The sequence below is a fragment of the Camelus bactrianus genome, chromosome 8 (assembly GCF_048773025.1).
Source record: "Camelus bactrianus isolate YW-2024 breed Bactrian camel chromosome 8, ASM4877302v1, whole genome shotgun sequence".
Lineage (NCBI taxonomy): Eukaryota > Metazoa > Chordata > Mammalia > Artiodactyla > Camelidae > Camelus > Camelus bactrianus.
Window position 1 is genome coordinate 83,827,840 of NC_133546.1, and position 23,613 is coordinate 83,851,452.

General features: G+C 53.9%; 1 protein-coding gene across 1 annotated transcript in view; it reads left to right on the top strand.

The window, feature by feature from the left end:
* Window positions 1-19,348, top strand: part of LOC141578290 (uncharacterized) — a 29,563-nt gene extending 10,215 nt beyond the window's left edge. Inside the window, exons 8-9 of the mRNA XM_074367913.1 lie at window positions 16,991-17,144; window positions 19,288-19,348. Coding sequence (XP_074224014.1) covers window positions 16,991-17,144; window positions 19,288-19,348 — 215 coding nt within the window. The remainder of the gene's footprint in view (window positions 1-16,990; window positions 17,145-19,287) is intronic.
* The last annotated feature ends 4,265 nt before the right edge of the window (window positions 19,349-23,613 follow it).

The window sequence follows — 23,613 nt, forward strand, 5'->3', positions numbered from 1 at the left end:
CCGGGTCGGAGGAAGGCCCTTTGTGAGGAGGGGGCAGAGAGGGCCTGGCAGGGTCCTGCAGGCAGAGCCCTGCAGGCAGAGCGGTGACCCTAGTGCGGCTCTGCTTGCTCGTGTGGAGAATGAGCTCTTCACGTCCGTCCTGTCTCCGTGTTCCTGGTCAGCGCCGGGCAAGCTTGCGTGGAGCTGGGGAAGGTGGCGGGGAGGGCCGTCCCGCCCAGAGCGGCTGGCTTTTGGGAAGGCGCTAGTTTGCCCGTGTGCTGGAAGCTCTGTGTGCAGCCTCTCAGGCAGGACGACCCTTGGATTCCTCCAATTGGAGACAGCGGCTGCGGCGACGTGCGGCATCAGGGTCGTATCCCCGTGTCCCCCTGTGCGGCCCAGGCTGCAGGCAGGCCCCAGAGGGCTGGGCGGAGCCTGTGGCACCGTGCTGCTCTCTCAGCGCCCGGTTGAGGGGAGGGTGCCGGGTGCCGACGGCTGCTGCGCTGGGTTTCGGCTCTTGTCGGTGTTGGCGCTTTTGTCTGTCATCCAACCCAGCCCTCCCTTATGTCCTGCAGGTCACCCCATGGGCCGGAGGGCCCCAAACTTTCTGAGGACCAGCCTGCGTGGCCGGCCCCGGGTGCGGCCCGTCGTCGCCCAGCTGGGCACCTGCACCTGGTCCAACTTGGTGCCCTGTGCAACCTCGCCCCCCACCGCCAGCTGCTCCGCTCGGTAAGAGGAAAGCATAGTCCTCTGTTTCTTCCTTGAGTCACTGCAGAAGAAGGGCAGATCGCTCTTCGGGGCTTCCCCGTACACGGGCGGCCGTGACTGGTCTCACAGCCGTGTCCCTATGGTCCCTTAGCAGACGCACTTGATGGACCGCGTCTTCCCTGTCCTGCACTGGGAAGGGAGGTGTCTGTTGTAGATGGAAAGATGGTCCTCTTACGGAGGGCAGATGTGACGTTTCTGCACACGGGCCTTCAACAGACACCACGGTCCGGGCTCCCTGGAGGACAAGCCCGCCCCTGTCACTGTCTGCAGCGAGTGGAGCCCTGACCTTCCACAGCCGATGTTCGGTTATGGAAGAAACACCCGAACCCGGGGCCTGTGGTCTCTTCAGTCAAGGGTCCTGAGACCTGTCTCCCACTCGGTCTGATGTGAGACTTAGTGTGATACGGGGAAGAAGGCCTCAAAGATCTTTTGCGCTTCAGCAAACTAACATGTTTTGTAAGGCAGTGAACCGTGAAAGAGTGATTTGTATTTTATTTTATCTATGCCGAGAAGCAAGTTGACTCGGGGAAGGACATAGGTTAGTGGTAAATAGAATGCTTGCTTAGCATGCCGAATTCCGTGTGCTCATTCCCGGTACCTTCATTTAAAAACAGAAGAAAAGAAAAAATAAAAACAATAGCAAACTTCAAATGTTAGAAATACATAGTGCGCAAACCCAACTTCCATATCCATTCTTTTTACGTGTTTTCCTCTTACTACTTGGTTTGAAATATATCCCAACCTTGACTTAAGCTTTTTTTTCAGAAAATGGTCTAACTCTTTGAAAGTCTTTTCTGCCACTTTTGTTTTGACACATCCACGAACGGAGATAGACGCACATGGTTGTTTTAATATACATTCGTGAATATTCTCATTAATGTACCAGTAACTACATTTTACAGATGGTGTGTCACTGCGCCACTTTACAGAAGAGAGAGGAAGAGAATCTTCCTGGGATGAGGTACAGTGTCTTGTTTTTAATGACCTTGTGTGACTATATAAGTACCAGGGGATTCTGTGACATAAACCGGGGGTTGGTGTGAGTGTGCATTTTCACGTTTGCATCTGCTGATGAGAATTTTTGACTTATGCTTTTAACTTACAGTTTAGGATATGATTCTGTGCTTAATGCCGTAGGACTGGATAATGCACTTGTGTTCATTTTCCAGACTCACCAAGTGAAACCAGTGTCTGTGTGGGCATTCTTTTTTTCAGGGTCTTTTCCTTAGAGTTTATTAGAGGATATTGAAAAGAATTTCATCCCTAGGAAAGTTAGGTGTATCTTGTTGTTGGTTCTTGTTTTAGCTGTCCTCACTTGAAATTAATTAAGTGATGTTTCATTTCCAAGGCAGCATGTTTTGTTTTCCCATTCCACCGCCAGTAACAGTGGTCTAGTTACCTTAATGCCTTACGCTGTTTCCCACCTGCTCCTTTTACTCAGGCTGCCCTTCCCCAAAGCCCCTCCACATCCCCCCTCTGCGCTGGAACTCTCTTTTATGAAACAGTGTGGTCTTCCCAGCATTCCCTGAGCTATCCACGTGCAGCGGACTCTCCTGTCCTTTGTGGTGTTACTGTACCCGTTCACCTCAGTTGTAGAGCTGTTGAAACTTTTCTGTGCTGATTTGTTTTCATGGATCCTGTGCCTCTGGCAGAACAGAGAGGAGAATCTGCCTGTTATTGTACCGCCAGCTTCTCCCAGGATAGGGCTTATGTTCTGATAGCTTCGGTAAATAACTGTTGTCTACCTGACTGACTAAGCGTATGCACATTATCTGAAGTTCGGTTCCTGATTTGTCTTGTTTTGTGTTCCTAGGAAGGGGCGACTAAGCCCGAAATTGCAAAACCGGAGTATGCTACGGATACTGTAGAAGTGGCTCCGCAGGAGCTGACGGATCATAAAACACTGAGCTCTATTGGTGGAGCACACGGAGCTTATTATACACTGGGTAAGTTAGTGAACGTGGCTGGCATTTCTTGTCCTCTGTGCCTAGAAAAGAGTGTGCTCTGGGGGGAAGGGTATATGTAGCTCAGCAGTAGAGAGAATGCGGGCTTAGCATGCAGGAGTTCCTGGGGTCAGTATCCTGTTCCTCCAAGAAACGAGTGTGATACGTTGAAGGGAGGAAGGAAGGAAGGCGCAAAGGTTTTGTTTCGCTTCAGCAGTGTCTTCGCAGGAAAGCCTAATCCTCCATTCTTTTCTGTGGTTTTTAGCCGACGCGGGACCTGGTGTGGCACCCGTGTGGCCCGGCAGCGACCGCCCACCTGCGGCGGCCCCGGAGGCACAGGTAAGTGGGGTGGTCATGCTCTGTTTTACCTCGACCACGGAAAGGTGATATTCCCGTTCTCCCGGCAGCCGTTCCTGGCCTCGTCTGCAAATTGTGTGTCCTGTGATGAGTCTGGCGTGGCGTGTTGCTGCCTTTTTCAGACTCAAAACTCTTGCCCATGAGCCAGTGGGCTGCTTCTCCCGGGAGGCCGTCGCCTTGGCTGGTGCCTGCAGGAGCCATGAGGGAGTGCTTAGGAGCCGGGGCCCGCAGACTTTGACTGTGGTTTTCTCAAAACAGCATGAGGAGGGTGAGCCCTCGCTCCACACTGACTTCTCCTGGCTCGGCTGACTCCTTCCTGACCTCCTGCACCTGGGGTTGCTCCTGGGTCACTGAGACGGTTTTCTGTGTCGCCTACCTTTTGACGGGTTTCCCGGCTCAGGCCAGGTGATTCTCCTGTTTAGAATGTCCATTGAGATCCTGGTAACAGGAAAAGGGGCAAAGCCCTCCCTCCAGCTTTATACGGTCAGATTTGTGCAACTTTGAGTCTTCCTGGGTATGGTAAACGTCACAGCCGTTCACTGTCTTTTCTCGGGAGTTAATTGTGTCTTGGCCGCTGCCTCCAGTTGTACTCTGGGCAGAAAAGCCTGGCTCTCGGAGATGGTGCGTTTGTAGTAGGGAATAGAGGCTGGAAGGGAAAGAGCCCGCCGTGAAAATGCCTCCTTCACTGCGGGGGAATTCCGATGCTCACCAGAGTGCGTACGTTGTGTTTGTCCCCCACCCTGCGCCGGGTCGGGCCTGCCCTGGAAGCTGTCAGAGCTGCTCGTCGGTCTCATGGCACACCGTGGGGTTTTGCGCACGAGCTGGTACAGTCCCATTGTTGTCAGGTGTGAGGTTGAGATCCGCACGTCACTCTCCCGTAGCACGCAGGTAGGGTGCGTCCCGTAGCGAACGTAAACTCCAGACGTCCCTGAGGATAGGGATGATTGTAGCGGAGCCTGAGTCCCTTCTGAGGACAGCCTTGTCCCCTCAGGAGCCCTTGGCCAGATCCGCCTCTGGACTCCGTGATGCCCAGCTCCCCAGGGCTCTTTGCGCCCAGGGGCAGCCCCTGCGAGGTGGAGGAGGGCCCTTTGTGTGGAGGGGGCAGAGAGGGCCTGGCAGGTTCCTGCAGGCAGAGCCCTGCAGGCAGAGCGGTGACCCTGGTGCGGCTCTGCTTGATCGTGTGGAGAATGAGCTCTTCACGTCCGTCCCGTCTCAGTGTTCTTGGTCCGCGCCGGGCAAGCTTGCGTGGAGCTGGGGAAGGTGGCGGGGAGGGCCGTCCCGCCCAGAGCGGCTGGCTGTTGGGAAGGCGCTAGTTTCCCCGTGTGCTGGAAGCTCTGTGTGCAGCCTCTCGGGCAGGAGGACCCTTGGCTTCCTCCACTTGGAGACAGCGGCTGCGGCGACGTGCGGCATCAGGGTCGTATCCCCGTGTCCCCCTGTGCGGTCCAGGCTGCAGGCAGGCCCCAGAGGCCTGGGCGGAACGTGTTGCACCGTGCTGCTCTCTCTCGGCGCCCGGTAGAGGGGAGGGTGCCCGGTGCCGACAGCTGCTGCGTTGGGTTTCGTCTCTTGTCGGTGTTGGCGTTTTTGTCTGTCATCCAACCCAGCCCTCCCTTCTGTCCTGAAGGACACCCCGTGGGCCGGAGGGCCCCAACCTTTCTGAGGACCAGCCTGCGTGGCCGGCCCCGGGTGCGGCCCGTCGTCGCCCAGCTGGGCCCCTGCACCTGATCCAACTTGGTGCCCTGTGCAACCTCGCCCCCCAACTCGAGCTGCTCCGATCGGTAATAGGAAAGCATAGTCCTCTGTTTCTTCCTTGAGTCACTGCAGAAGAAGGGCAGATCGCTCTCCGGGGCTTCCCCGTACACGGGCGGCCGTGACTGGGCTCACAGCCGTGTCCCTCTGGTCCCTTAGCAGACGCACTTGATGGACCGCGTCTTCCCCGTCCTGCCCTGGGAAGGGAGGTGTCTGTTATAGAGGGAAAGTTGGTCCTCTGACGGAGGGAAGACGTGTCGGTTCTGCACACGGGCCTTCAACAGACACCACGGTCCGGGCTCCCTGGAGGACAAGCCCGCCCCTGTCACTGTCTGCAGCGAGTGGAGCCCTGACATTCCACAGCCGATGTTCGGTTATGGAAGAAACACCAGAACCCGGGGCCTGTGGTCCCTTCAGTTAAGGGACCTGAGACCTGTCTCCCACTCGGTCTGATGTGAGACTTAGTGTGATACGGGGAAGAAGGCCTCAAAGATCTTTTGCGCTTCAGCAAACTAACATGTTTTGTAAGGCAGTGAACCGTGAAAGAGTGATTTGTATTTTATTTTATCTATGCCGAGAAGCAAGTTGACTCGGGGAAGGACATAGTTTAGTGGTAAATAGAATGCTTGCTAAGCATGCCGAATTCCGTGTGCTCATTCCCGGTACCTCCATTTAAAAACAGAAGAAAAGAAAAAATAAAAACAAGAGCAAACTTCAAATGTTAGAAATTCATAGTGCGCAAACCCAACTTCCATATCCATTCTTTTTACGTGTTTTCCTCTTACTACTTGGTTTGAAATATATCCCAACCTTGACTTAAGCTTTTTTTTCAGAAAATGCTCTAACTCTTTGAAAGTCTTTTCTGCCACTTTTGTTTTGACACATCCACGAACGGAGATAGACGCACATGTTAGTTTTAATATACATTCGTGAATATTCTCATTAATGTAAGTGTAACTACATTTTACAGATGGTGTGTCAGTGCGCCAATTTACAGAAAAGAGAGGAAGGGAATCTTCCTGGGATGAGGTACAGTCTCTTGCTGTTAATGTCCTTGTGTGACTATATAAGTACCAGGGGATTCTGAGACATAAACCGGGGGTTGGTGTTTGTGTGCATTTTCATGTTTGCATCTGCTGATGAGAATTTTTGACTTATGCTTTTAACTTACAGTTTAGGATGTGATTCTGTGCTTAATGCCGTAGGACTGGATAATGCACTTGTGTTCATTTTCCAGACTCACCTATTGAAACCAGTGTCTGTGTGGGCATTCTTTTTTCAGGGTCTTTCCCTTAAAGTTTATTAGAGGATATTGAAAAGAAATTCATCCCTAGGAAAGTTAGGTGTATCTTGTTGTTGGTTCTTGTTTTAGCCGTCCTCACATGAAAATAATTAAGTGATGTTTCATTTCCAAGACAGCTAGTTTTGTCTTCCCATTCCACCGACAGTAACAGTGGTCTAGATCACTTAATGCCTTACGCTATTTCCCACCTGCTCCTTTTACTCAGGCTGCCCTTCCCCAAAGCCCCTCCACATCCCCCCTCTGCGCTGGATCTCTCTTTTACGAAACAGTGCGGTCTTCCCAGAATTCCCTGAGCTATCCAAGTGCAGCGGACTCTCCTGTCCTTTGTGGCATTACTGTACCCGTTCACCTCATTTGTAGAGCTGTTGAAACTTTCCTGTGCTGATTTATTTTCATGGATCCTGTTCCTCTGGCAGAACAGAGAGGAGAATCTGCCTTTTACTTGTACCGCCAGCTTCTCCCAGGATAGGGCTTATGTTCTGATAGCTTCGGTAAATAACTGTTGTCTACCTGACTGACTAAGCGTATGCACATGATCTGAAGTTCGGTTCCTGATTTATCTTGTTTTGTGTTCCTAGGAAGGGGCGACTAAGCCCGAAATTACAAAACCGGAGTATGCTACTGGGACTGTAGAAGTGGCTCCGCAGGAGCTGACGGATCATAAAACACTGAGCTCTTTTGGTGGAGCACTCGGAGCTTATTATACACTGGGTAAGTTAGTGAACGTGGCTGGCATTTCTTGTCCTCTGTTCCTAGAAACGAGTGTGCTCTGAGGGGAAGGGTATATGTAGCTCAGCAGTAGAGAGAATGCGGGCTTAGCATGCAGGAGTTCCTGGGGTCAGTATCCAGTTCCTCCAAGAAACGAGTGTGAAACGTGGAAGGTAGGAAGGAAGTAAGGCGCAAAGTTTTTGTTTCGCTTCAGCAGTGTCTTCGCAGGAAAGCCTAATCCTCCATTCTTTTCTGTGGTTTTTAGCCAACGCGGGACCTGGCGCTGCTCCGGTGTGGCCCGGCAGCGCCCGCCCACCTGCGGCGGCCCCGGAGGCCCAGGTAAGTGGGGTGGTCATGCTCTGTTGACCTCGTCCTGGGAAATGTGATACTCCTGTTCTCCCGGCAGCCGTTCCTGGCCTCGTCTGCAAACTGTGTGTCCTGTTATGAGTCTGGCGTGGCGTGTCGCTGCCTTTTTCAGACTCAAATCTCTTGCCCAGGAGCCAGTGGGCTGCTTCTCCCGGGAGCCCATCGCCTTGGCTGGTGCCTGCAGGAGCCATGAGGGAGTGCTTAGGAGCCGGGGCCCTCAGACTTTGACTGTGGGTTTCTCGAAACAGCGTGAGGAGGGTGAGCCCTCGCTCCACACTGACTTCTCCTGGCTCGGCTGACTCCTTCATGACCTCCTGAACCTGGGGTTGCTCCTGGGTCACAGAGACGGATTTCTGTGTCGTCGTTCTTTTGACGGGTTTCCCGGCTCAGGCCAGGTGATTCTCCAGTTTAGAATGGCCATTCAGATCCTGGTAACTAGAAAAGGGGCAAAGCCCTCCCTCCAGCTTTGTACTGTGTGCTTTGTGCAACTTTGAGTCTTCCTGGGTGTGGTAAACGTCACAGCCGGTCACTGTCTTTTCTCGGGAGGTAATTGTGCCTTGGCCGCTGCCTCCAGTTGTACTCTGGGCAGAAAAGCCTGGCTGTCGGAGATGGTGCGTTTGTAGTAGGGAATAGAGGCTGGAAGGGAAAGAGCCCGCCGTGAAAATGCCTCCTTCCCTGTGGGGGAATTCTGATGCGCACCAGAGTGCGTACGTTGTGTTTGTCCCCCAACCTGCGCCGGGTCGGGCCTGCCCTGGAAGCTGTCAGAGCTGCTCGTCGGTCTCATGGCACACCGTGGGGTTTTGCGCACGAGCTGGTACAGTCCCTTTGGTGTCAGGTGTGGGGTTGAGACTCCCCACGTCACTCTCCCGTAGCACGCAGGTAGGGTGCGTTACGTAGCGAAAGTAAACTCCAGAAGTCCCTGAGGATAGGGATGATTGTAGCGGAGCCTGAGTCCCTTCTGAGAACAGCCTTGTCCACTGAGGAGCCCTTGGCCAGCTCCGCCGCAGGACTCCGTGATGCCCAGCTCCCCAGGGCTCTTTGCGCCCAGGGGCAGCCCCTGCATGGCGGAGGAGGGCCCTTTGTGTGGAGGGGGCAGAGAGGGCCTGGCAGGGTTCTGCAGGCAGAGCCCTGCAGGCAGAGCGGTGACCCTGGTGTGGCTCTGATTGCTCGTGTGGAGCATGAGCTCTTCACGTCCGTCCCGTATCCGAGTTCCTGGTCCACGCCGGGCAAGCTTGCGTGGAGCTGGGGAAGGTGGCGTGGAGGGCCGTCCCACCCAGAGCTTCTGGCTGTTGGGAAGGTGCTAGTTTGCCCGGGTGCTGGAAGCTTTGTGTGCAGCCTATCGGACAGGAATATCCTTGGCTTCCTCCACTTGGAGACAGCGGCGGCGGCGACGTGCGGCTTCAGGGTCGTATCCCCGTGACCCCTGTGCGGCCCAGGCTTCAGGCAGGCCCCAGAGGGCTGGGCGTAGCGTGTGGCACCGTGCTGCTCTCTGGGCACCAGGTGGGGGGGGTGCCCGGTGCCGACGGCTGCTGCGTTGGGTTTCGGCTCTTGGTGTTGGCGCTTTTATCTGTCATCCAACCCAGCCCTCCCTTCTGTCCTGCAGGTCACCCCGTGGGCCAGAGGGCCCCAACCTTTCCGAGGACCAGCCTGCGTGGCCTGCCCCTGGTGCGGCCCGTCGTCGTCCAGCTGGGCACCTGCACCTGGTCCCCCTTGGTGCCCTGTGCAACCTCGCCCCCCAACGCCAGCTGCTCCTCTCGGTAAGAGGAAAGCATAGTCCTCTGTTTCTTCCTTGTGTCACTGCAGAAGATGAGCAGATCGCTCTCCGGGACTTCCCAGTGCACGGGCGGCCGTGACTGTGCTCACGGCCGTGTTCCTCTGGTCCCTTAGCAGACGCACTTGATGGACCGCGTCTTCCCCTTCCTGCCCTGGGGAGGGAGGTGTCTGTTGTAGAGGGAAAGAGGGCCCTCTGATGGAGGGCAGACGTGTCGGTTCTGCACACGGGCGTTCAACAAACACCACGTTCCGGGCTCCCTGGGAGACAAGCCCGCCCCTGTCACTGTCTGCAGCGAGTGGAGCCCTGAAATTCCACAGCCGATGTTCGGTTATGGAAGAAACACCTGAACCCGGGGCCTGTGGTCTCTTCAGTCAAGGGTCCTGAGACCTGTCTCCCACTCGGTCTGATGTGAGACTTAGTGTGGTACGGGGAAGAAGGCCTCAAAATTCTTTGGCTCTTGAGCAAACTAACATGTTTTGTAAGGCAGTGAACCGTGAAAGAGTGATTTGTATTTTATTTTATCTATGCCGAGAAGCTAGTTGACTCGGGGAAGGACATAGGTTAGTGGTAAATAGAATGCTTGCTTAGCATGCCGAATTCCGTGTGCTCATACCCGGTACCTCCATTTAAAAACAGAAGAAACGAAAAAAATAAAACAAGAGCAAACTTCAAATGTTAGAAATACATAGTGCGCAAACCCAAATTCCATATCCATTCTTTTTACGTGTTTTCCTCATACTACTTGGTTTGAAATTTATCCCAACCGTGACTTAAGCATTTTTTTTCAGAAAATGCTCTAACTCTTTGAAAGTCTTTTCTGCCACTTTTGTTTTGACACATCCACGAACGGAGATAGACGCACATGTTGGTTTTAATATACATTCGTGAATATTCTCATTAATGTACTTTAACTACATTTTACAGTTGGTGTGTCAGTGCGCCACTTTACAGAAGAGAGAGGAAGAGAATCTTCCTGGGATGAGGTACAGTCTCTTATTGTTAATGTCCTTGTGTGACTATATAAGTACCAGGGGATTCTGAGACATAAACCGGGGGTTGGTGTTTGTGTGCATTTTCACGTTTGCATCTGCTGATGAGAATTTTTGACTTATGCTTTTAACTTACAGTTTAGGATGTGATTCTGTGCTTAATGCCGTAGGACTGGATAATGCACTTTTGTTCATTTTCCAGACTCACTTAGTGAAACCAGTGTCTGTGTTGGCATTCTTTTTTTCAGGGTCTTTCCCTTACATTTTATTAGAGGATATTGAAAAGAAATTCATCCCTGGGAAAGTTAGGTGTTTCTTGGAGTTGGTTCTTGTTTTAGCCGTCCTCACTTGAAATTAATTAAGTGATGTTTCTTTAACAAGGCAGCATGTTTTGTCTTCCCTTTCCACCGCCAGTAACAGTGGTCTAGTTCCCTTAATGCCTTACGTTGTTTCCCACCTGCTCCTTTTACTCAGGCTGCCCTTCCCAAAAGCCCCTCCACATCCCCCCTCTGCACTGGATCTCTCTGTTACGAAACAGTGCGGTCTTCCCAGCATTCCCTGAGCTATCCACGTGCAGCGGACTCTCCTGTCCTTTGTGGCGTTACTGTACCCGTTCACCTCAGTTGTAGAGCTGTTGAAACTTTCCTGTGCTGATTTATTTTCATGGATCCTGTGCCTCTGGCAGAACAGAGAGGAGAATCTGACTTTTACTTGTACCGCCAGCTTCTCCCAGGATAGGGCTTATGTTCTGATAGCTTCGGTAAATAACTGTTGTCTACCTGACTGACTAAGCGTATGCACATGATCTGAAGTTCGGTTCCTGATTTATCTTGTTTTGTGTTCCTAGGAAGGGGCGACTAAGCCCGAAATTACAAAACCGGAGTATGCTACTGGGACTGTAGAAGTGGCTCCGCAGGAGCTGACGGATCATAAAACACTGAGCTCTGTTGGTGGAGCACACGGATCTTATTATACACTGGGTAAGTTAGTGAACGTGGCTGGCATTTCTTGTCCTCTGTTCCTAGAAACGAGTGTGCTCTGAGGGGAAGTGTATATGTAGCTCAGCAGTAGAGAGAATGCGGGCTTAGCATGCAGGAGTTCCTGGGGTCAGTATCCAGTTCCTCCAAGAAACGAGTGTGAAACGTGGAAGGTAGGAAGGAAGTAAGGCGCAAAGTTTTTGTTTCGCTTCAGCAGTGTCTTCGCAGGAAAGCCTAATCCTCCATTCTTTTCTGTGGTTTTTAGCCAACGCGGGACCTGGCGCTGCTCCGGTGTGGCCCGGCAGCGCCCGCCAACCTGCGGCGGCCCCGGAGGCCCAGGTAAGTGGGGTGGTCATGCTCTGTTGACCTCGTCCTGGGAAATGTGATACTCCTGTTCTCCCGGCAGCCGTTCCTGGCCTCGTCTGCAAACTGTGTGTCCTGTGATGAGTCTGGCGTGGCGTGTCGCTGCCTTTTTCAGACTCAAATCTCTTGCCCAGGAGCCAGTGGGCTGCTTCTCCCGGGAGCCCATCGCCTTGGCTGGTGCCTGCAGGAGCCATGAGGGAGTGCTTAGGAGCCGGGGCCCTCAGACTTTGACTGTGGGTTTCTCGAAACAGCGTGAGGAGGGTGAGCCCTCGCTCCACACTGACTTCTCCTGGCTCGGCTGACTCCTTCATGACCTCCTGAACCTGGGGTTGCTCCTGGGTCACAGAGACGGATTTCTGTGTCGTCGTTCTTTTGACGGGTTTCCCGGCTCAGGCCAGGTGATTCTCCAGTTTAGAATGGCCATTCAGATCCTGGTAACTAGAAAAGGGGCAAAGCCCTCCCTCCAGCTTTGTACTGTGTGCTTTGTGCAACTTTGAGTCTTCCTGGGTGTGGTAAACGTCACAGCCGGTCACTGTCTTTTCTCGGGAGGTAATTGTGCCTTGGCCGCTGCCTCCAGTTGTACTCTGGGCAGAAAAGCCTGGCTGTCGGAGATGGTGCGTTTGTAGTAGGGAATAGAGGCTGGAAGGGAAAGAGCCCGCCGTGAAAATGCCTCCTTCCCTGTGGGGGAATTCTGATGCGCACCAGAGTGCGTACGTTGTGTTTGTCCCCCAACCTGCGCCGGGTCGGGCCTGCCCTGGAAGCTGTCAGAGCTGCTCGTCGGTCTCATGGCACACCGTGGGGTTTTGCGCACGAGCTGGTACAGTCCCTTTGGTGTCAGGTGTGGGGTTGAGACTCCCCACGTCACTCTCCCGTAGCACGCAGGTAGGGTGCGTTACGTAGCGAAAGTAAACTCCAGAAGTCCCTGAGGATAGGGATGATTGTAGCGGAGCCTGAGTCCCTTCTGAGAACAGCCTTGTCCACTGAGGAGCCCTTGGCCAGCTCCGCCGCAGGACTCCGTGATGCCCAGCTCCCCAGGGCTCTTTGCGCCCAGGGGCAGCCCCTGCATGGCGGAGGAGGGCCCTTTGTGTGGAGGGGGCAGAGAGGGCCTGGCAGGGTTCTGCAGGCAGAGCCCTGCAGGCAGAGCGGTGACCCTGGTGTGGCTCTGATTGCTCGTGTGGAGCATGAGCTCTTCACGTCCGTCCCGTATCCGAGTTCCTGGTCCACGCCGGGCAAGCTTGCGTGGAGCTGGGGAAGGTGGCGTGGAGGGCCGTCCCACCCAGAGCTTCTGGCTGTTGGGAAGGTGCTAGTTTGCCCGGGTGCTGGAAGCTTTGTGTGCAGCCTATCGGACAGGAATATCCTTGGCTTCCTCCACTTGGAGACAGCGGCGGCGGCGACGTGCGGCTTCAGGGTCGTATCCCCGTGACCCCTGTGCGGCCCAGGCTTCAGGCAGGCCCCAGAGGGCTGGGCGTAGCGTGTGGCACCGTGCTGCTCTCTGGGCACCAGGTGGGGGGGGTGCCCGGTGCCGACGGCTGCTGCGTTGGGTTTCGGCTCTTGGTGTTGGCGCTTTTATCTGTCATCCAACCCAGCCCTCCCTTCTGTCCTGCAGGTCACCCCGTGGGCCAGAGGGCCCCAACCTTTCCGAGGACCAGCCTGCGTGGCCTGCCCCTGGTGCGGCCCGTCGTCGTCCAGCTGGGCACCTGCACCTGGTCCCCCTTGGTGCCCTGTGCAACCTCGCCCCCCAACGCCAGCTGCTCCTCTCGGTAAGAGGAAAGCATAGTCCTCTGTTTCTTCCTTGTGTCACTGCAGAAGATGAGCAGATCGCTCTCCGGGACTTCCCAGTGCACGGGCGGCCGTGACTGTGCTCACGGCCGTGTTCCTCTGGTCCCTTAGCAGACGCACTTGATGGACCGCGTCTTCCCCTTCCTGCCCTGGGGAGGGAGGTGTCTGTTGTAGAGGGAAAGAGGGCCCTCTGATGGAGGGCAGACGTGTCGGTTCTGCACACGGGCGTTCAACAAACACCACGTTCCGGGCTCCCTGGGAGACAAGCCCGCCCCTGTCACTGTCTGCAGCGAGTGGAGCCCTGAAATTCCACAGCCGATGTTCGGTTATGGAAGAAACACCTGAACCCGGGGCCTGTGGTCTCTTCAGTCAAGGGTCCTGAGACCTGTCTCCCACTCGGTCTGATGTGAGACTTAGTGTGGTACGGGGAAGAAGGCCTCAAAATTCTTTGGCTCTTGAGCAAACTAACATGTTTTGTAAGGCAGTGAACCGTGAAAGAGTGATTTGTATTTTATTTTATCTATGCCGAGAAGCTAGTTGACTCGGGGAAGGACATAGGTTAGTGGTAAATAGAATGCTTGCTTAGCATGCCGAATTCCGTGTGCTCATACCCGGTACCTCCATTTAAAAACAGAAGAAACGAAAAAAATAAAACAAGAGCAAACTTCAAATGTTAGAAATACATAGTGCGCAAACCCAAATTCCATATCCATTCTTTTTACGTGTTTTCCTCATACTACTTGGTTTGAAATTTATCCCAACCGTGACTTAAGCATTTTTTTTCAGAAAATGCTCTAACTCTTTGAAAGTCTTTTCTGCCACTTTTGTTTTGACACATCCACGAACGGAGATAGACGCACATGTTGGTTTTAATATACATTCGTGAATATTCTCATTAATGTACTTTAACTACATTTTACAGTTGGTGTGTCAGTGCGCCACTTTACAGAAGAGAGAGGAAGAGAATCTTCCTGGGATGAGGTACAGTCTCTTATTGTTAATGTCCTTGTGTGACTATATAAGTACCAGGGGATTCTGAGACATAAACCGGGGGTTGGTGTTTGTGTGCATTTTCACGTTTGCATCTGCTGATGAGAATTTTTGACTTATGCTTTTAACTTACAGTTTAGGATGTGATTCTGTGCTTAATGCCGTAGGACTGGATAATGCACTTTTGTTCATTTTCCAGACTCACCTATTGAAACCAGTGTCTGTGTGGGCATTCTTTTTTTCAGGGTCTTTCCCTTACATTTTATTAGAGGATATTGAAAAGAAATTCATCCCTGGGAAAGTTAGGTGTTTCTTGGAGTTGGTTCTTGTTTTAGCCGTCCTCACTTGAAATTAATTAAGTGATGTTTCTTTAACAAGGCAGCATGTTTTGTCTTCCCTTTCCACCGCCAGTAACAGTGGTCTAGTTCCCTTAATGCCTTACGTTGTTTCCCACCTGCTCCTTTTACTCAGGCTGCCCTTCCCAAAAGCCCCTCCACATCCCCCCTCTGCACTGGATCTCTCTGTTACGAAACAGTGCGGTCTTCCCAGCATTCCCTGAGCTATCCACGTGCAGCGGACTCTCCTGTCCTTTGTGGCGTTACTGTACCCGTTCACCTCAGTTGTAGAGCTGTTGAAACTTTCCTGTGCTGATTTATTTTCATGGATCCTGTGCCTCTGGCAGAACAGAGAGGAGAATCTGACTTTTACTTGTACCGCCAGCTTCTCCCAGGATAGGGCTTATGTTCTGATAGCTTCGGTAAATAACTGTTGTCTACCTGACTGACTAAGCGTATGCACATGATCTGAAGTTCGGTTCCTGATTTATCTTGTTTTGTGTTCCTAGGAAGGGGCGACTAAGCCCGAAATTACAAAACCGGAGTATGCTACTGGGACTGTAGAAGTGGCTCCGCAGGAGCTGACGGATCATAAAACACTGAGCTCTGTTGGTGGAGCACACGGATCTTATTATACACTGGGTAAGTTAGTGAACGTGGCTGGCATTTCTTGTCCTCTGTTCCTAGAAACGAGTGTGCTCTGAGGGGAAGTGTATATGTAGCTCAGCAGTAGAGAGAATGCGGGCTTAGCATGCAGGAGTTCCTGGGGTCAGTATCCAGTTCCTCCAAGAAACGAGTGTGATACGTGGAAGGAATGAAGGAAGGAAGGCGCAAAAGTTTTGTTTCGCTTCAGCAGTGTCTTCGCAGGAAAGCCTAATCCTCCATCCTTTTCTGTGGTTTTTAGCCGACGCGGGACCTGGCGCGGCTCCGGTGTTGCCCGGCAGCGCCCGCCCGCATGCGTCGGCCCCGGAGGCCCAGGTAAGTGGGGTGGTCATGCTCTGTTGGACCTCGTCCTTAGAATGGTGATATTCCCATTCTCCCGGCAGCCTTTCCTGGCCTCGTCTGCAGACTGTGTGTCCTGTGATGGGTCTGGCGTGGCCTGTCGCTGCCTTTTTCAGATTCAAAACTCTTGCCCAGGAGCCAGTGGGCTGCTTCTCCCGGGAGCCCGTCACCTTGGCTGGTGCCTGCAGGAGCCATGAGGGAGTGCTTAGGAGCCGGAGCCCGCAGATTTTGACTGTGGGTTTCTCGAAACAGCGTGAGAAGTGTGAGCCCTCGCTCCACACTGACTTCTCCTGGCTCGGCTGACTCATTCCTGACCTCATGCACCTGGGGTTGCTCCTGGGTCACTGAGACGGATTTCTGTGTCGTCTTTCTTTTGACGGGTTTCCCGGCTCAGGCCAGGTGATTCTCCTGTTTACAATGTCCATTCAGATCCTGGTAACCTGAAAAGGGGCAAAGACCTTCCTCCAGCTTTGTACGGTGTGCTTTGTGCAACTTTGAGTCTTCCTGGGTGTGGTAAACGTCACAGCCCGTCACTGTCTTTTCTCGGGAGGTAAGTGTGTCTTGGCCGCTGCCTCCAGTTGTACTCTGGGCAGAAAAGCCTGGCTCTTGGAGATGGTGCGATTGTAGTAGGGAATAGAGGCTGGAAGGGAAAGAGCCCGCCCTGAAAATGCCTCCTTCCCTGCGGGGGAATTCCGATGCGCACCAGATTGCGTACGTTGTGTATTTTCCCCAAACCTGTGCCGGGTCGGGCCTGCCCTGGAAGCTGTCAGAGCTGCTCGTCGGTCTCATGGCACACCGTGGGATTTTGCGCACGTGGTTGTACAGTCCCTTTGGTGTCAGGTGTGGGGTTGAGACTCCCCACGTCACTCTCCCATTGCACGCAGGTAGGGTGCGTTCCATAGCGAACGTAAAATCCATACGTCCCTGAGGATAGGGATGATTGTAGTGGAGCCTGAGTCCCTTCTGAGGAGAGCCTTGTCCCCTCAGGAGCCCTTGGCCAGCTCCGCCACAGGACTCCGGGATGCCCAGCTCCCCAGTGCTCTTTGAGCCCAGGGGAGCCCCTGCGGGGCGGAGGAGGGCCCTTTGTGAGGAGGGGGCATAGAGGGCCTGGCAGGGTCCTGCAGGCAGAGTCCTGCAGGCACAGCGGTGACCCTGGTTCGGCTCTGCTTGCTCGTGTGGAGAATGAGCTCTTCACGTTCTTCCCATCTCCGTGTTCCTGGTCCACGCCGGGCAAGCTTGCGTGTAGCTGGGGAAGGTGGCAGGGAGGGCCGTCCCACCCAGAGAGGCTGGCTGTTGGGAAGGCGCTAGTTTGCCCGTGTGCTGGAAGCTCTGTGTGCAGCCTCTCGTGCAGGAGGACCCTTGGCTTCCTCCACTTGGAGACAGCGGCGGCGGCGACGTGCGGCGTCAGGGTCATATCCCCGTGTCCCCCTGTGCGGCCCAGGCTGCAGGCAGGCCCCAGAGGGCTGGGTTGAGCGTGTGTCACCGTGCTGCTTTCTGGGCACCCGGTGGAGGGGAGGGTGCCCGGTGCCGACGGCTGCTGCTTTGTCTTTCGGCTCTTGTCGGTGTTGTCGCTTTTGTCTGTCATCCAACCCAGCCCTCCCTTCTGTCCTGCAGGTCACCCCGTGGGCCGGAGTGCCCCAACCTTTCCAATGACCAGCCGTTATGTCCTGCCCCTGGTGCGGCCCGTCGTCGCCCAGCTGGGCACCTGCATCTGGTCCCCCTTGTTGCCCTGTGCAACCTCGCCCCCCAACACCAGCTGCTCCGCTGGGTAAGAGGAAAGCATAGTCCTTTTTCTTCCTTGAGTCACTGCAGAAGAAGGGCAGATCGCTCTCCAGGGCTTCCCCGTGCACGGGCGGCCGTGACTGGGCTCACGGCCTTGTCCCTCTGGTCCCTTAGCAGACGCACTTGATGGACCGCGTCTTCCCCATCCTGCCCTGGGGATGGAGGTGTCTGTTGTAGAGGGAAAGAGGGTCCTCTGACGGAGGGCAGACTTGTCGGTTCTGCACACGGGCCTTCAACAGACACCACGTTCTGGGCTCCCTGGAGGACAAGCCCGCCCCTGTCACTGTCTGCAGTGAGTGGAGCCCTGACCTTCCACAGCCGATGATCGGTTATGGAAGGAACACCTGAACCTGGGGCCTGTGGTCTCTTCAGTCAAGGGTCCTGAGTCCTGTCTCCCACTCGGTGTGATATGAGAGTGATTGTCATATGGGAAAGAAGGCTCAAATTTTTTTTCCTTGAATATAGTCTGCTCTGATTAGCCTAATCCTCCATCCTTTCTGTGTTTTTTTTTCCGATTCAGTACGTCGTGTGTCTCCTGTGTTCCCCGGTAACTCCCACCCTCCTTAGGTGACCACGGAGGCCTAGATTAATTGGGAGGTCTTTTTCGGTGGATGTGTTTCTGGGATATTTATTCTTTTTGTTTTTTCAGCAGCCTCTTGTGGCCTCGTCTGTAGACTGTGTGTTCTGTTATGAGTCTGTCATGTCTTTTTTTTTCAAATTCAAACTCTTGCCCAGTTTCCATTGGCTTTTCCTCTCCCCCTGTCACCTTGAGTGTTACTTGCAGAAGCCATCAGCGAGGGAGTGCATGAGGGCTGAAGACCTCAATTTTTGACTCTGTTTTTCTTAAAATAGCATAAGAATGGTGAGCCCTTTCTCCATACTGACTTCTCCTGGCTCGGCTAATTCCTTTTTTCCTCCTTCTCTTGGGATTGCTCCTGTTTCACTGAGACCGGTTCCTGTTGTCATTCTTTGAATGCTTTCCAGTCTCAAACTGTGGGATTCTCCTTTGTATAATGCCCATTCAATTCCTTGTAACTGAAAACTGATCTAAGCCACCCCTCCAGCCTTACACCGTGGTGTTTGTGCAACTTTGAGTCTTCCTGTGTGTGGTAATATCACAGGCCATCACTGTCTCTTCTGGGGAGGTAAAGGTGCCTTCCCCGCTGCCTCCAGTTGTACTCTTGGGCAGAAAAGCCTGACTCTCAGAGATGGTGCATTTGTAGTAGGGAATTGAGGCTAGAAGGGCAAGTGCCCGCCATGAAAATGCCTACTTCCCTGCAGGACCAATTTGCACTACAGTCCTGGCATCATGTTCTCCATCCCGCGGTGGGTCGGTTCTGCCCTGGAAGCTGTCAGAGCTTCTTCTCTGTCTCATCACACACCGTGGGATTTTCCACCTGAGCTAAAATCCTGTTGGTGTTATTTGCAGGATTGAGACTTCCCCCTTCCCTTTCCCATATGACAAACGTATTGTGCTTTTCCTAGCGAACTTAAAATCCAGACATCCCTTTGAATAAGGATGTTTGTAGTGGAGACTGACTCCCTTCTGAGGACAGCCTTGTCCCCTCAGAATCACTTTGCCAGCTCCCCCACAGGACTGCAGGATGCCCAGCTCCTCAGAGCTCATTGCACCCAGGGGAAGCTCCTGCTGGTGGAGGAGGGCCCTTTGTGATCAGGGAGTAGAGAGGGTCTGGCAGGGTCCTGCAGATAGAGCAAGTACCCAGGTGCGGCTCTGATTCTATGTGGAAAACCAGGCCTTCACTTCCTTTCTTTCTCTGTGTTTCTGGTTCATGCAGACCATGCTTCTGTGGAGCTGGGGAAGGTGTCAGGGTGGGTTGTCCTGCACAGAGAGGCTTCCAGTTTGGGAGGTCCTACTTTATCAATTTGCTGGAACCTCTGTACATCATCTCAGGCAGGACTATCACCTTCCTCCACTTACAGACACCGGTGGTGTCATGTGGCAACAGTGTTTTATCCCCAAGGTCGAGTGTGTGGCCCTGTGCTGCTGTCTGGGCACCCGGTGGAGGGGAGGGTGCCCGGTGCTGATAGCTGCTGCATTGGGTTTCAGGTTCTGTAGGTGTTGTTCCTTTTGTCTGTCATCCAACACAGCTCTCTCTTCTGTTCTGCAGGTCACTGTGGATTCCCGATGTCCTGGTAATTGTGCAGGACCACTTGGTGTGCCTCACCTGATGGGACACCCAGCATCACTTCTCAGAGGCTATTCATCACCACCACCCCCACCTCTGTTGTGGCCTATGCGGTCTCACCCACTGCCACCCCCACCACCACCGGTTACAGCACTCGGTAAGATGAGAGCATGTGCTTCTGCTCCCTTGTCGAGTCTTTGCAGAAGGGGAGATGGCACTCCAGGGCCTTGCGATGCCTGAGGAAATCTGACTTGGGACATTGTGACGTCTGTCTAGCTTCCCAGCACACACATCTGATGGACTGTGTCATTTCCCCATCCTGACCTGGGAAGCAGATGTCTCTTGTATAGAACAGAATAGACTTTTGACAGAATATCAAATGAATTTGAAGTCCCAGTTTGGCAGATGTGCCTCTTGCATGGACCATGTGATGTGCTCTGTGAGGGGTGAAGCACACCCCTAACTTCAGGGGCTCATGGGGTTGCCTTGAGGGGTAAGGGAGCGAGTGAGGGAGAGAGACATTCACAGCAGACAGCTTGTCACCATAGCAGATGTGCCCGTGCAGGGCCTCAGAATGCAGAAGAGGGACACGTGAGCCACACAGGAGTGAATAAGAGGGTGTGGAGGGGAAGAAAGAAATTGAAGGGCTGCCCAGTGGGCATTTGTTGGGTTCACTCAGATGGAGCTGGAAGGTCACTCCTGGCAGGGCGGGCAGCTCAGGCGGGCCGTGTGAATGCAGTGTGAGGTCCACTCAGAGCCACTTGTGTGTGCAGGGGACTCAGTGCAGCCATGCACGTATCCCCTTCAGAACCCAGTGCCTTCAGAAGGCCCTCAGTTCACAACCTCATATAAAGATGATTGTTCTCTTGGGTTTATGAAAGTTCTGGGTCTGGATGAAATCTCTGGATATCAGAGAAACTGAAATTTAGCTTGTTTTTTTCAGGGTAATTTGTGTGGCTGAAGTTTTCTTTTGCCCCAGTGATTTGAAAAGTGCAGGCAGGATTTAGATCAGCTGAGCAGGTGCCTTGCCCTTCAGCATGAGGCAGGTTCTTTGGGGGAAGTCAGGGGTGATCAGGAGACACCCTGTAGGACCCCTGTCCCTACACCCCTGCTCCCTCCTGTCACCATGCCCACTGTCAGCTTGGCATCTCCACATTTATATCACAAGATCCAATTTCTGATTCTTTGAGTTCTTGCAGTTCATCCCCTAACACCAAGACTCAGTGGGGCCCCCACAGGGTCTCATTGTTGTTCTCTGTGAGCCGGGGGGTAATGCTGGTCCCTGACATCATTGTGAGGAGGGTTGGGTCAAGCACACACATTGTTTTGCAAAATGACTGGGACATATTTCTCACTCAGCATTCTCATAGTTTAAAAGAAAGTGTCTGCACACAGAATTATCAAAAGAGACCTTAGGAAGTACATTAAATTAAACTGAAGATATAAGAGCTCAGGCCCAGAGCTTACCATTCTCTGCTTTAAACATATGCAAAAGGTCCCTTTCTTCTATTAAATATTAGGTCTTACTAGTTAAAGAAGGAAATATAATAATGAGAATGTGCACATTTTGAGATCTGTGTCTGAGATGTGAAAATAATTATTTTCATTCTGTATAGACACGGAGATGCACACACAGACTACAGTGTCTGTCAGAGGCCATACATACATTAGAGAAGACAAAATCAGGAAAAAATAAGATCCTATTAAAATAAATAACTCCTTTTGCCTTACAGCACAGTCCATTTGCCAACTGAAGGGGCCCCTCAGCTGTGGCAATTATGTGTTTAGAGAAGATGTCAGAGGTGCATTACGGCCCGAATGTTTCCCTGCTCCAACCTGCCCCCTCTGCTGTTCTCTCCTATTGTCACCCCTAATGAAATTGTCACAGTTCTCTCTGTGTCAGTGTCTGCTTCCTGGAGGACTAGTGGTCACACCCTCTTGAGGGCATGCAGTGATTCACGGGCACACAACTCACAAACCAGCAGGAACTAAGATGACAGGGCAGATGCAAGGTTACCCCTTCAGGGCAGCAGTGACCACAGGGGCCCCGGGGCTCCTCCTGGGTGGTGGGTACAGCCTGTGTCTAGATCTAGTGATGGCTGTGCTGCTTCAGTCGGTAAACACTCACTGGGCATGTGGGGCCTGTCAGTCACAGGGGTGTCCGGTCATGAGCTAGATGACCAGAATGAAGTGGCCGTGTCTCATGGTGAGGAACGGATGAGGTGCAGGGAGGCCATGGGCATCCAGCGAGAGGCCCTGCACTGACCAGGCCCGTGCCCCCGCCCTGCATCAGCTGCACAGCAGCCCCGGCTCCAGGCAGACCCTGAGGGGGGCTGAGGGCGGTAGTGCTCTCAGTGGGCCCCATGAGAGCCCTTCATCCTCCCACAGCCTCACGACTCTGAGGTGGGAGGGGCAGGGTCAGTGGTTGGGGTGCCACCACTGCCAGGGAGAAGGTGTTGGGCATAAAAAGAGTCCACTCCACTCTGCACCAGCTGTCCCTGGAGCCCACGGGGCCCTCCCTCCTTCCAGGTGGGGGAGGCAGCCAGCCCTGCAGCAGCTCTGGGGTCCAGGCTGGGCCACAAACAGGTCAAGGTGAGACTGCTGCGCTGCCCGGGAAGTGGGGGGGATCAGCGATGCAGCAGCAAATGCCAGCAGGAGCAGCTCTGTAACCGGGCTCCTCCACTGTGAGCAGAGCTGGGGCTGGAACATCGCTGTGAGGGTGGGAGTGCTGGGAGAGATGTGGCCCTGTGGCTCTGTGGCCCTGGACAGGGCTAGACCTGAGCTCAGGGCCTGAGGGCCTGGGGGAGAGGCAGAGAAAGACACACGCAGGGAGAGACAGTGTGTGAGTGAGAGAGAGAAAGGTGGGGGTCAAGTCCTAGAGAGGGACAGGAGGTGACAAGAGAGGGACACCAGGTGGGGGGAAGCAGAGACAAGAGGAGGCAGGAAGGAAAGAGGGAGCCACCCCAGGGTGCATGGTGGGGGACGATGGGCCAGGGTGCCTGGGAAGGGGAGTTGGCCCATCCTTCACTAAGCCGTGTAGCTGCCACTGTCAGGGCCGCAGGGACCAGCAGCCTGCCCAGCTAGACAGGCACCATCGGCCCTCAGGAAGGGCCCTCCGGCCACTTCCAAGGTAAGGAGGACCAGGAGGGCTCTCCCCAGCACCACAGCAGCACCATCTCTAGCTTCACAGAGACCCTGTGAGCAGGCGCCGTCCCGTCCCCTGTTCCACAGAGGGGAAACTGAGGCTCGGCCAGCCAGCCAACTTGGCCCTGTCTGCAGGGTTATTCACTTACCCGATGCTTCTTTCCCAGGCAGGCCTGTGCCCCTTTCCTAAGAAGGGGGCCTGTGACAAGCCCGAAGTCCTGGGTCCCACCCGACTGCCCTCCTGTGCTGGGTGACCTGGGCAGGTCTCTTCCCCTCCTTGGGCCTCGACTGTATGACCAGCGGCCCTTCTCCCCATCTTCCTGGGTAGTGGGACCCCAGCAGGGCCATCACTCCAGTACTCCCAGGCCCCTGGGTGGGTGTGGGGTGAGCTCTGGCTCTCGGGGGAATTCCTTTCTGGGCGAGGCGATGGCTCATGTGCGCTCACCACTTTTTACGGGGTCACATCCTGCTATTTCAGTCTGGAATGGGACTTATCTACCATGGAGCCTGAAACTTGGTTTTCCACATTTTTTAAAAATTGGCCCTTGTGCAGAAGAGTGGCTCCCTTGGCCGGGGTGACAAACTCAGTCCTGGTGAGGAGGCCCTTCTTACTCCCCTCACCTCACTGCTGATGGTCACCCACAAACTCCAGAGCCATGCTCAACCCTTTGGATTCCCTGCTCCCCCCTCCCCATGCCAAGCCCAGCCACCTCCTCCTGCCCCAGAGACCCCTCCTCCTGAGGGAAGTTGTGGGGCCCTTAGGGTCAGGACTCCAAGCCCTGTGTCATGGCAAGGGACACCCCAGCTGATTGGTGACAGGCCTGGAAGCAAGGGTGGGGCCCTGGGCCCCAAGATGGGCTGTGTGGCCTTTGTCAGTTCACAGCCTCTCAGCCCAGCATCACAGCCTCGCACACCCCTCCAGGCCCACGTGCCTGAGATGTCAGTCACACACACAGGCTCCAGCCCCACTCCCCACCCCCATGCAGGCACATGGAGGGCACACATGTACACACAGGGACATGTACACACATACAGGAACATACACACATGCACAGGGACACACACACAGGCTCATCCCCCAGCCACCAGGATGCCACTTTTTCATTCTTACATGTTGCTGCTGCAATAAAATAATTAAAGCATGAATATTCAAATGGTAAATGC